The sequence below is a fragment of the Poecile atricapillus genome, chromosome 26 (assembly GCF_030490865.1).
Source record: "Poecile atricapillus isolate bPoeAtr1 chromosome 26, bPoeAtr1.hap1, whole genome shotgun sequence".
NCBI lineage: Eukaryota > Metazoa > Chordata > Aves > Passeriformes > Paridae > Poecile > Poecile atricapillus.
In genome coordinates this window covers 1,184,161-1,198,739 of record NC_081274.1, presented here as the reverse complement: position 1 = coordinate 1,198,739, position 14,579 = coordinate 1,184,161, and the positions used below count along the sequence as shown (strand labels likewise).

Genomic DNA, 14,579 nt, shown 5'->3' with positions numbered 1-14,579 from the left:
CGAGCTGTCCCCCTCCCCCCGGTGTCCCCTCCCCCCCGAGCTGTCCCCTCCCCCCGGTGTCCCCAGGTCCCGCTGTCCCCCCCGTGACAGGACATGGCACACGGACACGGTGTCACCTCCCCCCGTGGGATGGGGACAGACACAAGACACGAGGATGGTGACGGTGACGCGGCGCCAGCGCTGGGGGACCCTCGGTGACAACCCCGCCCCCAGCCCGGCCACCCCCCCCGGGGGGACAACGGTGGCACCTCCAGGGGGAGGGGGACAGAGCCGCTGGTGGCACCTGAGGGGACACGGGGACACCTGGGGTGGTGTCACCAGAGTGTCCCCAAAGTGTCCCCAAAGTGTCCTCAGTGTCCACAGGGGACATGGGGGACACTTGAGGGGGACATGGGGACACCTGGGGTGGTGTCACCAAAGTGTCACCAGAGTGTCCCCAGAGTGTCCTCAGTGTCCACAAGGGGACATGGGGACACCTGAGGGGGACATGGGGACACCTGGGGGTGGTGTCACCAGAGTGTCCCCAGAGTGTCCCCAAAGTGTCCTCAGTGTCCACAGGGGACATGGGGACATCAGGAGGGACATGGGGACACTTGAGGGGACATGGGGACACCTGGGGTGGTGTCACCAAAGTGTCCCCAGAGTGTCCTCAGTGTCCACAAGGGACATGGGGACACTTGAGGGGACATGGGGACACCTGGGGTGGTGTCACCAGAGTGTCCCCAAAGTGTCCCCAAAGTGTCCTCAGTGTCCACAAGGGAGATGGGGACACCTGGATCCGCATGCCCAGGTGACACAGGGACACGGGAGGGACAGGAGGACACCAGGAGGGACATGGGGACATCTGGATCTGTGTCCCCAAGGGTCCCCAGTGTCTCTGAGGGACATGGGGACACCTCGGTCCATGTCCCCAAGGACATGGGGACACCAGGAGGGACGTGGGGACAGCGGGGGTGGTGTCCCCAAGCGGTCCTGAGGGACATGGGGACAGCAGGAGGGACATGGGGACACAGGAGGGACATGGGGACATTCCAGATCCGTGTCCCCAAAGGTCCCCAATGTCCTTTGAGGACATTAAAGGGTCTTGGGGACATCTGGATCCGTGTCCCCAAGGACATGGGGACACCAGGAGGGACGCAAGGACACCCGGATCTGTGTCCCCAAGGGTCCCCAATGTCCCCTGGGGACACGGGAGGGACAGGAGGACACCAGGAGGGACATGGGGACAGCAGGAGGGACATGGGGACACCTCGGTCCATGTCCCCAAGGACATGGGGACACCAGGAGGGACATGGGGACACCAGGAGGGACATGGGGACATCTGGATCCGTGTCCCCAAGGGTCCCCAGTGTCCTCTGGGGACATCCAAGGGTCTTGGGGACATCTGGATCCGTGTCCCCAAGGACATGGGGACACCAGGAGGGACGCAAGGACACCCGGATCTGTGTCCCCAAGGGTCCCCAACGTCCCTTGGGGGACACGGGAGGGACAGGAGGACACCAGGAGGGGACATGGGGGACAGCAGGAGGGACATGGGGACACCTCGGTCCATGTCCCCAAGGACATGGGGACACCAGGGGTGGTGTCCCCAAGGGATCCTGAGGGACATGGGGACACCAGGAGGGACATGGGGACATCTGGATCTGTGTCCCCAAGGGGTCCTGAGGGTCTTGGGGACACCTCGGTCCGTGTCCCCAAGGGTCCCCAGTGTCCTCTGGGGACATCCAAGGGTCTTGGGGACATCTGGATCCGTGTCCCCAGTGTCCCCTGGGGACACCAGGAGGGACAGGAGGACACCAGGAGGGACATGGGGACACCAGGAGGGACATGGGGACATCTGGATCTGTGTCCCCAAGGGTCCCCAGTGTCCTTTAGGGACATCAAAGGGTCTTGGGGACATCTGGACCTGTGTCCCCAAGGGTCCCCAATGTCCTTTGAGGACATTAAAGGGTCTTGGGGACATCTGGATCCGTGTCCCCAAGGGTCCCCAGTGTCCTTTGGGGACATCCAAGGGTCTTGGGGACATCTGGATCTGTGTCCCCAAGGGTCCCCAGTGTCTCTGAGGGACATGGGGACACCTCAGCCCATGTCCCCAAGGACATGGGGACACAGGAGGGACATGGGGACATTCCAGATCCGTGTCCCCAAAGGTCCCCAATGTCCTTTGAGGACATCAAAGGGTCTTGGGGACATCTGGATCCGTGTCCCCAAGGATTCCCCACGTCCCTTGGGGACATTCCAGAGGGTTCCAGATGTCCCCAGGGGTCCCCAATGTCCCCACGGGTCCCCAATGTCCCCAGGGAACACAGGAGGGACATGGGGACATTCCGGATCCGTGTCCCCGCGGGTTCCCGATGTCCCCAAGGGACACAGGAGGGACATGGGGACATTCCGGAGGGTTCCCGGCGTCCCTTGGGGACATTCCGGATCCGTGTCCCCAGGGGTTCCCGATGTCCCTTGGGGACAGGAAAGGGACATGGGGACATTCCGGAGGGTTCCCGGTGTCCCTTGGGGACATTCCGGATCCGTGTCCCCAGGGGTTCCCGATGTCCCCAAGGGTTCCCGGTGTCCCCAGGGGACACAGGAGGGACATGGGGACATTCCGGATCCGTGTCTGCGCGGGTTCCCGGTGTCCCCAAGGGTTCCCGATGTCCCCAGGGGACACAGGAGGGACATGGGGACATTCCGGAGGGTTCCAGATGTCCCCAGGGGTTCTCAGCGTCCCTTGGGGACATTCCGGATCCGTGTCCCCGCGGGTTCCCGATGTCCCCAAGGGACACAGGAGGGACATGGGGACATTCCAGAGGGTTCCTGGTGTCCCTTGGGGACATTCCGGATCCGTGTCCCCAGGGGTTCCCGATGTCCCCAGGGGACACAGGAGGGACATGGGGACATTCCAGAGGGTTCCTGGTGTCCCTTGGGGACATTCCGGATCCGTGTCCCCAGGGGTTCCCGATGTCCCCAGGGGACACAGGAGGGACATGGGGACATTCCAGAGGGTTCCTGGTGTCCCTTGGGGACATTCCGGATCCGTGTCCCCAAGGGTTCCCGATGTCCCTTGGGGACATTCCGGATCCGTGTCCCCGCGGGTTCCCGGTGTCCCCAAGGGTTCCCGATGTCCCTTGGGGACAGGAAAGGGACATGGGGACATTCCGGATCCGTGTCCCCAAGGGTTCCCGATGTCCCCAGGGGTTCCCGGCGTCCCTTGGGGACATTCCGGATCCGTGTCCCCGCGGGTCCCCCGGGGGGGTGGCGGGGAGGGGACAAGGACCCACCTGGGGTGTCACCGGTGGCCGAGGGTCCGGTGCCACTGGCGGGGCCGGGCCGCGCTACCTGACGGACAGCTGTGACAAGAGAGACACGGGAGGGGACATCAGGGCCACCACCCCGGCTGGCACCGCGGGACCCCGAGGTGACACCGGGGTGGCACCAGGGGTGGCACTGGGGGGACCCTGAGGTGGCACCGGGGGGGACCCCGACCCCAGGAGGGGGCACGGGAACGGCCCCGTCACTGGGGGGGGGACACGGGGGTGGCCTTGGGGACACCGAGGTGGCCTTGGGGACACCAAGATGGCCTTGGGGACACCGAGGTGGCCTTGGGGATGTGGTGGTGGCTGTGGGGACACTGAGGTGGCCTTGGGGACACCGAGGTGGCCTTGGGGACACCAAGATGGCCTTGGGGACATCGAGGTGGCCGTGGGGACACAGGGGTGGCCCTGGGGACGTGGAGGTGGCCTTGGGGACACTGAAGTGGCCGTGGGGACATCAAAGTGGCTGTGGGGACGTGGGGGTGGCCCTGGGGACGTGGAGGTGGCCTTGGGGACATCAGGGTGGCCGTGGGGACATCAAGGTGGCCATGGGGACATCAGGGTGGCTGTGGGGACACGGGGGTGGCGCTGGCCCTGGGCTGGGGGGGGTGGGGCGGTGTCACCTCTGCCCTGCAATGTCCCTCTGGTGTCACCCCAGGGGTGGCCCTGTCCCCTCCGGGGGTCACTTTGTCCCCTCTGGGGTGGCCCTGTCCCCTCTTGGGGTCACTCTGTCCCCTCTTGGGGTCACTCTGTCCCTTCCAGGGGTCACTTTGTCCCCTCTGGGGTGGCCCTGTCCCCTCTGGGGGTCACTCTGTCCCCTCTGGGGTGGCCCTGTGTCCCTCCAGGGGTGGCCCTGTCCCTTCCAGGGGTCACTTTGTCCCCTCTTGGGGTCACTCTGTCCCTTCCAGGGGTCACTTTGTCCCCTCAGGGGTCACTCTGTCCCCTCTGAGGTCACTCTGTCCCCTCAGGGGTCACTCTGTCCCCTCTGGGGTGGCCCTGTCCTCACAGGGGGTGGCCCTGTCCCCCTCACATCCCCCTGGGGGTCACTTTGTCCCCTCAGGGGTGGCCTTGTCCCCTCCAGGGGTCACTTTGTCCCCTCTGGGGGTGGCCTTGTCCCAGCTGGGGGTGGTCCTGTCCCTCCAGGAGTGGCCCTGTCCCCTCTGGGGTCACTTTGTCACCCCTGGGGGTGGCTTTGTCAGCCCTGGGTGTGGCCTTGTCCCCTCTGGGGTCACTCTGTCCCCTTTGAGGGTCACTTTGTCCCTTCCAGGGGTCACTTTGTCCCCTCTGAGGTGGCCCTGTCCCCTCTTAGGGTCACTCTGTCCCCTCTGGGGTCACTCTGTCCCTCCAGGAGTGGCCCTGTCCCCTCTGGGGTCACTCTGTCCCCTTTGGGGGTCACTCTGTCCCCTTTGGGGGTCACTTTGTCCTCTCTTAGGGTCACTCTGTCCCCTCTGGGGTCACTCTGTCCCCTCTGGGGGTCACTTTGTCCCCTCTGGGGTCACTTTGTCCCCTCTGGGGGTCACTCTGTCCCCTCTTGGGGTCACTCTGTCCCCTCTGGGGTCACTTTGTCCCCTCTGAGGTCACTTTGTCCCCCCCGGGGGTGGCCCTGTCCCCCTGTGCCCCCCCCCAAGTGCCACCACGTCCCCCCCAGGCACCCCCAGCCCCCCCCCCGGGGGTGGCCCTGTCCCCTCTGGGGTCACTTTGTCCCCTCTGAGGTCACTTTGTCCCCTCTGAGGTCACTTTGTCCCCCCCCAAGTGCCACCACGTCCCCCCCAGGGGTGGCCTTGTCCCCCCCGCCGCCCCCAGAGGTGACAGGAGCCCCCCAAACCCCCCCAGGGGGACCCAAAAACCCCCCAAAAACCCCCGAAGACCCCCAAATCCCCCCCTAGACCCCCCCAAATCCTCCCCCAGGACACCCATAGACCCCCCAAATCCCCCCATAGGTCCCCAAATCCTCCCAAATCCCCTCCAGGACACCAAGAGACCCCCAAATCCCTCCCTGGACCCCCCCAAATCCCCCCAGGGACATCCAGAGACCCCCAAATCCCCCCCTGGACCCTCCTAATCCCCCCATAGGCCCCCAAATCCCCCCATAGGCCCCCAAATCCCCCCCAGGACATCCATAGACGCCCAAATCCCCCCAAATCCCCCCAAATCCCCCCAAATCCCCTCCAGGGACACCCAGAGACCCCCCAAATCCCCCCCAAATCCTCCCCAGGACACCAAGAGACCTCCAAATCCCTCCCCAGATCCCCCCAAACCGCCCCCTAGATGCCCCCAGGGACACCCATAGACCCCCCAAATCCCCCCCAGGGACACCCAGAGACCCCCAAACCATCCCCAAATCCTCCTAAATCCCCCCCAGGGACATCCATAGACCCCCAAATCCCCCCCATAGACCCCACAAATCCCCCCCAGGGACACCCTGAGCCCCCCAAATCCCCCCATAGGTCCCCAAATCCCCCCAAATCCCCTCCAGGACACCCAGAGACCCCCAAATCCATCCCCAAATCCTCCCCAGGACACCAAGGGACCCCCAAATCCCCCCCAAATCCCCTCCAGAACACACACAGACCCCCAAACCCCCCAAATCGCCCCCTAGATCCCCCCCCCAGGGACACCCATAGACCCCCAACCCCCCCCCAGGGACACCCTGAGCCCCCCATAGACCCCCCAAATCCCCCCATAGGCCCCCAAATCCCCCCCAGGACATCCATAGACGCCCAAATCCCCCCAAATCGCCCCCAAAATCCCTCCAGGACATCCAGAGACCCCCAAATCCCCCCCATGGACCCCCCATAACCCCCCCAAGGACACCAAGAGACCCCCAAATCCCCCCCAGATCCACCCCAGGGCACCCATAGGCCTCCAAATCCCCCCCAAATCCCCCCCAAATCCCTCCAGGACATCCAAATCCCCCCCTGGACCCCCCCAAATCCCCCCAGGGACACCCATGGACCCCCAAATCCCCTCCCAAATCCCCTCCAGAACACCCATAGACCCCCAAATCCCCCCCAACCCCCCCCCAATCCCCCCATAGACCCCCAAATCCCCCCCAAATCCCCTCCAGAACACACATAGACCCCCAAATCCCCCCCAGGGACACACATAGACCCCCAAATCCCCCCCCTAGTCCCCCCATAACTCCCCCAGGACACCAAATCTCCCCCAAATCCCCCCCAAATCCCCCCCAAACCCCCCCAAATCCCCCCCAAATCCCCTCCAGGACACCCAGAGACCCCCAAATCCCCCCCAAATCCCCCCAAATCCCGCCCCTAGCCCCCCCATAACCCCCCCAGGACACCAAATCTCACCCAAATCCCCCCCAAATCCCCCCCAGGGACACACATAGACCCCCAAATCCCCCCCAAATCCCGCCCATAACTCCCCCAGGACACCAAATCCCCCCCAAATCCCCGCCAGAACACCCAGAGACCCCCCAAATCCCCCCCAAATCCCCCCCAGGGACACACATAGACCCCCAAATCCCCCCCAAATCCCGCCCATAACTCCCCCAGGACACCAAATCTCCCCCAAATCCCCCCCAAATCCCCCCCAAACCCCCCCCAAGGACCCCCCCCAGCCCCCCCCCGGCCGCCCCCCGGGCCGGGCGCGCCCCCAGCGCGGCGTGGGATGGCCGATGTCACACGGAGCAGAGCAATGACATTGTAATTTCCACCTGAGCGTCGAGCAGCCGCCGCCGGCCCTCGGACGGGTCGTGGGCGCCCAAGTGATCCCTGCGCAGCTCCTGCTCCACCAGCATCAGCCTGCGGGGCCAGGCTTCACCGGGGTCATGCTGCCACCCCCCCGGGGACATCCCCGGGGACACCCAGGGACACCCCCGGGACACCAGGGACACACAGGGACACCTTGGGGACACCCCCGGGGACACGGGGACATCATTGGGGACACCCCCGGGGACACCCAGGGACACCCTCGGGACACCAGGGACACCCAGGGACACCTTGGGGACACCCAGGAACACCCAGGGACACCTTGGGGACACCCTGGGGACAGCCCTGGTGGCCCCTGCGCAGCTCCTGCTCCACCAGCATCAGCCTGCGGGGCCAGGCTTCACCGGGGTCATGCTGCCACCCCCCCGGGGACATCCCCGGGGACACCCAGGGACACCCCCGGGACACGGGGACATCATTGGGGACACCCCCGGGACACGGGGACATCATTGGGGACATCCCCGGGGACACCCAGGGACACCCCCGGGACACGGGGACATCATTGGGGACATCCCCGGGGACACCCAGGGACACCCCCGGGACACGGGGACATCATTGGGGACATCCCCGGGGACACCAGGGACACCCAGGGACACCAGGGACACCTTGGGGACACCTTGGGGACACACCCAGGACGTGGGGACATCATTGGGGACACCCCTGGGGAAATGGGGACATCCCTGGGGACACCCAGGGACACCCAGGGACACCCCCGGAACACCAGGGACACCTTGGGGACACCCCCAGGATGTGGGGACATCATTGGGGACACAGGGACATCATTGGGGACACCCCTGGGGACACCCAGGGACACCTTGGGAACACCCCCGGGACGTGGGGACATCATTGGGGACATCACCGGGGACACCCAGGGACACCCAGGGACACCTTGGGGACACCCCCGGGGACGTGGGGACATCATTGGGGACACCCCCGGGGAAATGGGGACACCCCCGGGGACACCCAGGGACACCCAGGGACACCCAGGGACACCTTGGGGACACCCTGGGGACACCCTGGGGACACCCTGGGGACAGCCCTGGTGGCCCCTGCGCAGCTCCTGCTCCACCAGCATCAGCCTGCGGGGCCAGGCTTCACCGGGGTCATGCTGCCACCCCCCCGGGGACATCCCCGGGGACACCCAGGGACACCCAGGGACATGGGGACATCATTGGGGACACCCCCGGGGACATTGGGACATCACTGGGGACACCCAGGGACACCCCCGGGACACGGGGACATCATTGGGGACATCCCCGGGGACACCCAGGGACACCCCCGGGACACGGGGACATCATTGGGGACATCCCCGGGGACACCCAGGGACACCCCCGGGACACGGGGACATCATTGGGGACACCCCCGGGACACGGGGACATCATTGGGGACATCCCCGGGGACACCCAGGGACACCCAGGGACACCAGGGACACACAGGGACACCCCCGGGACACGGGGACATCATTGGGGACACCCCCGGGACACGGGGACATCATTGGGGACACCCCCGGGGACACCCAGGGACACCCCCGGGACACCAGGGACACCCAGGGACACCTTGGGGACACCCCCGGGGACGTGGGGACACCCCCGGGGACACCCAAAGACACCCCCGGGACACCCAGGAACACCCAGGGACACCTTGGGGACACCCTGGGGACACCTTGGGGACAGCCCTGGTGGCCCCTGCGCAGCTCCTGCTCCACCAGCATCAGCCTGCGGGGCCAGGCTTCACCGGGGTCATGCTGCCACCCCCCCCGGGGACATCCCCGGGGACACCCAGGGACACCCCCGGGACACGGGGACATCATTGGGGACACCCCCGGGGACACCCAGGGACATCCCCGGGACGTGGGGACATCATTGGGGACACCCCCGGGACACGGGGACATCACTGGGGACATCCCCGGGGACATCATTGGGGACACCCCTGGGACACGGGGACATCATTGGGGACATCCCCGGGGACACCAGGGACACCCCCGGGACACGGGGACATCATTGGGGACATCCCCGGGAACACCTTGGGGACACCCCCGGGACACCAGGGACACCTTGGGGACACCCAGGGACACCCCCGGGACACGGGGACATCATTGGGGACATCCCTGGGGACACCCTGGGGACACCCTGGGGACACATCAGGCACATGGGGACACCTTGGGGACATTCCAAGCCATGGGGACACCCTGGGGACACTGCTGGGGACACCCTGGGGACATCACCAGGGACACGGGGACACCCTGGGGACACTCTGGGGACACCGTGTGGGCCAGGCCATGTCCCCGTGTGCCTCGATGTCCCCATGGCCCCGGTCACCTGTGTGTCACCTGTGTCACCTTTGTGTCACCTCTGTGTCACCTGTCACCTGTGTCACCTGTGTCACCTGTGTGTCACCTGTGTCACCTCTGTGTCACCTGTGTGTCACCTGTGTGTCACCTGTGTCACCTGTGTGTCACTGTGCCTGTGTGTCCCAAATGTCCCCAATGTCCCCAATGTCCCCAATGTCCCCAATGTCCCCAATGTCCCCAATGTCCCCAGTGTCCCCGTGTGTCCCTCACCTGCCGATGATGCTCTTGATCTGGGAGTCCCCGTGTGTCCCCAATGTCCCCGATGTCCCCAATGTCCCCAATGTCCCCAATGTCCCCAATGTCCCTGAGTGTCCCCAATGTCCCTGAGTGTCCCCAATGTCCCCAATGTCCCCAATGTCCCCAATGTCCCTGAGTGTCCCCAATGTCCCTGAGTGTCCCCAATGTCCCCAATGTCCCCAATGTCCTCAGTGTCCCCGATGTCCCCAATGTCCCCAATGTCCCCAATGTCCCCGATGTCCTCAGTGTCCCCGATGTCCCCTCGGTGTCCCCGCTGTCCCCGTGTGTCCCTCACCTGCCGATGATGCTCTTGATCTGGGAGTCCCTGAGTGTCCCCAATGTCCCCAATGTCCCCGATGTCCCCGATGTCCCCAGTGTCCCCTCGGTGTCCCCGCTGTCCCCGTGTGTCCCTCACCTGCCGATGATGCTCTTGATCTGGGAGTCCCCGTGTGACCCCAATGTCCCCAATGTCCCCGATGTCCCCAATGTCCCCAATGTCCCCGATGCCCCTGAGTGTCCCCAATGTCCCCAATGTCCCCGCTGTCCCCGATGTCCCCGCTGTCCCCGTGTGTCCCTCACCTGCCGATGATGCTCTTGATCTGGGAGTCCTTCTCCTGCTGCTGCTGCCGGAGCCGTTTCTCGCTGAGCTCCAGGCGCTGCTGGTACTGCAGCAGGATGCGGCTGGTCTGCTCCTCCTGCGTCACCAGCCGCCGCTCGTACTCCTCCAGCTTGCGGTTGGACATGTGCAGCCGCTCCTTCAGCGAGTGGATCTCCTCCTCGTACTCCTTCACCTGCCAAAGGGACACTGCAGCACACCTGGGGACACCTGGACACACCTGGGGACACCTGGGGACACCTGGGGACACCTGTGTCACACCTGACACCCCCCTGTCCCTGTGCAGCCGCTCCTTCAGCGAGTGGATCTCCTCCTCGTACTCCTTCACCTGCCAAAGGGACACTGCAGCACACCTGGGGACACCTGGGGACACCTGGGGACACCTGGGGACACCTGACACCCCCCTGTCCCTGTGCAGCCGCTCCTTCAGCGAGTGGATCTCCTCCTCGTACTCCTTCACCTGCCAAAGGGACACTGCAGCACACCTGGGGACACCTGGACACACCTGGGGACACCTGGGGACACCTGGGGTACACCTGGGGACACCTGGGGACACCTGTGTCACACCTGGGGTACACCTGGGGACACCTGTGTCACACCTGACACCCCCCTGTCCCTGTGCAGCCGCTCCTTCAGCGAGTGGATCTCCTCCTCGTACTCCTTCACCTGCCAAAGGGACACTGCAGCACACCTGGGGACACCTGGGGACACCTGGGGACACCTGGGGACACCTGGGGACACCTGGGGACACCTGACACCCCCCTGTCCCTGTGCAGCCGCTCCTTCAGCGAGTGGATCTCCTCCTCGTACTCCTTCACCTGCCAAAGGGACACTGCAGCACACCTGGGGACACCTGGGGACACCTGGGGACACACCCTGGGGACACCTGGGGACACCTGTGTCACACCTGACACCCCCCTGTCCCTGTGCAGCCGCTCCTTCAGCGAGTGGATCTCCTCCTCATACTCCTTCACCTGCCAAAGGGACACTGCAGCACACCTGGGGACACCTGTGTCACACCTGGCGACACCTGGGGACACCTGGATACAATGACACCCCCCTGTCCCTGTGCAGCCGCTCCTTCAGCGAGTGGATCTCCTCCTCGTACTCCTTCACCTGCCAAAGGGACACTGCAGCACACCTGGGGACACCTGGGGTACACCTGGGGACACCTGGGGTACACCTGGGGACACCTGGGGACACCTGTGTCACACCTGGGGACACCTGGGGACACCTGGGGACACCTGACACCCCCCTGTCCCTGTGCAGCCGCTCCTTCAGCGAGTGGATCTCCTCCTCGTACTCCTTCACCTGCCAAAGGGACACTGCAGCACACCTGGGGACACCTGGGGACACCTGGGACACCTGGGCACACCTGGGGACACCTGGGGACACCTGGGGACACCTGGGGACACCTGTGTCACACCTGACACCCCCCTGTCCCTGTGCAGCCGCTCCTTCAGCGAGTGGATCTCCTCCTCGTACTCCTTCACCTGCCAAAGGGACACTGCAGCACACCTGGGGACACCTGGGGACACCTGGGGACAGCTGGGGACACCTGGATACACCTGTCACACCTGTGTCACACCTGTGACACACCTGTCAGTGTCACACCTGTGTCACACCTGTCACACACCTGTCACACACCTGTCACACACCTGTCAGTGTCACACACCTGTCACACACCTGTCAGTGTCACACACCTGTCAGTGTCACACACCTGTCACACACCTGTGTCACACACCTGTCAGTGTCACACCTGTCACACACCTGTCACACACCTGTCACACACCTGTCACACACCTGTCACACCTGTCACACACCTGTCAGTGTCACACACCTGTCACACACCTGTCACACACCTGTCACACACCTGTCAGTGTCACACACCTGTCACACACCTGTGTCACACCTGTCACACACCTGTCAGTGTCACACCTGTCAGTGTCACACACCTGTATCACACCTGTCACACCTTACCCGGTCCAGCCGGCTCTCGTCCATGGATTTGGAGTACTCTTTCAGTTTGTGACCCTCACACCTGTCACACACCTGTCACACACCTGTCACACACCTGTCAGTGTCACACACCTGTCAGTGTCACACACCTGTCACACACCTGTCACACACCTGTCACACACCTGTCACACCTGTCACACCTGTCGGTGTCACACCTTACCCGGTCCAGCCGGCTCTCGTCCATGGATTTGGAGTACTCTTTCAGTTTGTGACCCTCACACCTGTCACACACCTGTGTCACACCTGTCACACCTGTGTCACACACCTGTCACACCTGTCAGTGTCACACACCTGTGTCACACCTGTCGGTGTCACACCTTACCCGGTCCAGCCGGCTCTCGTCCATGGATTTGGAGTACTCTTTCAGTTTGTGACCCTCACACCTGTCACACACCTGTCACACACCTGTCACACACCTGTCACACACCTGTCAGTGTCACACCTGTCACACACCTGTCACACACCTGTCACACACCTGTCAGTGTCACACCTGTCGGTGTCACACCTTACCCGGTCCAGCCGGCTCTCGTCCATGGATTTGGAGTACTCTTTCAGTTTGTGACCCTCACACCTGTCACACACCTGTCACACACCTGTCACACACCTGTCACACACCTGTCACACACCTGTCAGTGTCACACACCTGTCACACACCTGTCACACACCTGTGTCACACCTGTCACACCTTACCCGGTCCAGCCGGCTCTCGTCCATGGATTTGGAGTACTCTTTCAGTTTGTGACCCTCACACCTGTCACACACCTGTCACACACCTGTCACACACCTGTCACACACCTGTCAGTGTCACACCTGTCACACACCTGTCACACACCTGTCACACACCTGTCAGTGTCACACCTGTCGGTGTCACACCTTACCCGGTCCAGCCGGCTCTCGTCCATGGATTTGGAGTACTCTTTCAGTTTGTGACCCTCACACCTGTCACACACCTGTCACACACCTGTCACACACCTGTCACACACCTGTCACACACCTGTCACACACCTGTCAGTGTCACACACCTGTCACACACCTGTCACACACCTGTCAGTGTCACACACCTGTCACACACCTGTCACACACCTGTCACACACCTGTGTCACACCTGTCACACCTTACCCGGTCCAGCCGGCTCTCGTCCATGGATTTGGAGTACTCTTTCAGTTTGTGACCCTCACACCTGTCACACACCTGTGTCACACCTGTCACACCTGTGTCACACACCTGTCACACCTGTCAGTGTCACACACCTGTGTCACACCTGTCGGTGTCACACCTTACCCGGTCCAGCCGGCTCTCGTCCATGGATTTGGAGTACTCTTTCAGTTTGTGACCCTCACACCTGTCACACACCTGTCACACACCTGTCACACACCTGTCACACACCTGTCACACACCTGTCAGTGTCACACACCTGTCACACACCTGTCACACACCTGTGTCACACCTGTCACACCTTACCCGGTCCAGCCGGCTCTCGTCCATGGATTTGGAGTACTCTTTCAGTTTGTGACCCTCACACCTGTCACACACCTGTCACACACCTGTCACACACCTGTCACACACCTGTCAGTGTCACACCTGTCACACACCTGTCACACACCTGTCACACACCTGTCAGTGTCACACCTGTCGGTGTCACACCTTACCCGGTCCAGCCGGCTCTCGTCCATGGATTTGGAGTACTCTTTCAGTTTGTGACCCTCACACCTGTCACACACCTGTCACACACCTGTCACACACCTGTCACACACCTGTCACACACCTGTCACACACCTGTCACACACCTGTCACACACCTGTCAGTGTCACACACCTGTCACACACCTGTCACACACCTGTCAGTGTCACACACCTGTCACACACCTGTCACACACCTGTCACACACCTGTGTCACACCTGTCACACCTTACCCGGTCCAGCCGGCTCTCGTCCATGGATTTGGAGTACTCTTTCAGTTTGTACTCCTCGCGCTCGATGTGCGAGCTCTCGATGTCGGCCGACAGGTGCGGCATGTTGGACACCCAGGCCACCGTGCGCTCCGACGCCGGCAGCACCGGGTTCAGCGTGGACGGCGTCTGCGACGCCTGCGGGGACACCGCGGGGACACCGGGGGGACACCGAGGGGGACACCGGGGGGACAGGGGGACACCAGGGGACACCGGGGGACATGGGGACACCGGGGGGACAGGGGGGGACAGGGGGACACCAGGGGACATGGGGATATGGGGATATGGGGACACCAGGGGGACATGGGGACACCAGGGGGACATGGGGACACCGGGGGACAGGGGGACGGGGGGGGACACCGGGGGACAT

At 63.7% G+C, this 14,579-nt stretch overlaps 2 protein-coding genes and 1 long non-coding RNA gene across 3 annotated transcripts in view; all 3 read right to left on the bottom strand.

The window, feature by feature from the left end:
- The window catches only part of LOC131588435 (ras/Rap GTPase-activating protein SynGAP-like), a 34,259-nt gene that overhangs the window by 6,405 nt on the left and 13,275 nt on the right, over positions 1-14,579 (bottom strand). Inside the window, 3 exon segments of the mRNA XM_058857306.1 lie at positions 6,983-7,072; positions 10,206-10,417; positions 14,174-14,347. Coding sequence (XP_058713289.1) covers positions 6,983-7,072; positions 10,206-10,417; positions 14,174-14,347 — 476 coding nt within the window.
- Positions 519-2,072, bottom strand: LOC131588539 (uncharacterized). The gene is made up of 3 exons (XM_058857451.1): positions 1,681-2,072; positions 1,272-1,384; positions 519-1,180 (listed from the first exon to the last, which is right to left on the bottom strand). Exons 1-3 carry the CDS (start codon positions 2,024-2,026, stop codon positions 650-652), a joined length of 990 nt encoding a protein of 329 aa, XP_058713434.1. The 5' UTR covers positions 2,027-2,072; the 3' UTR covers positions 519-649.
- On the bottom strand, positions 13,490-14,153 carry LOC131588660 (uncharacterized). Its single transcript, XR_009279632.1, has 3 exons — positions 13,828-14,153; positions 13,626-13,717; positions 13,490-13,511 (listed from the first exon to the last, which is right to left on the bottom strand). It is a non-coding gene; the product is annotated as an uncharacterized LOC131588660 (long non-coding RNA).

Coding starts and splice junctions, on each gene's coding strand:
- LOC131588539 (XM_058857451.1), bottom strand. CDS start 2,026: ATGTCCCCAAGACCCTTGGATGTCCCCAAAGGACACTGGGGACCCTTG. Junction 1,385..1,680: donor CCTTGGGGACACGGACCGAG/GTGTCCCCAAGA, acceptor ACACGGATCCAG/ATGTCCCCAAGACCCTTGGA. Junction 1,181..1,271: donor GTCCCTCCTGGTGTCCCCAT/GTCCTTGGGGAC, acceptor CCGTGTCCCCAG/GGGACATTGGGGACCCTTGG.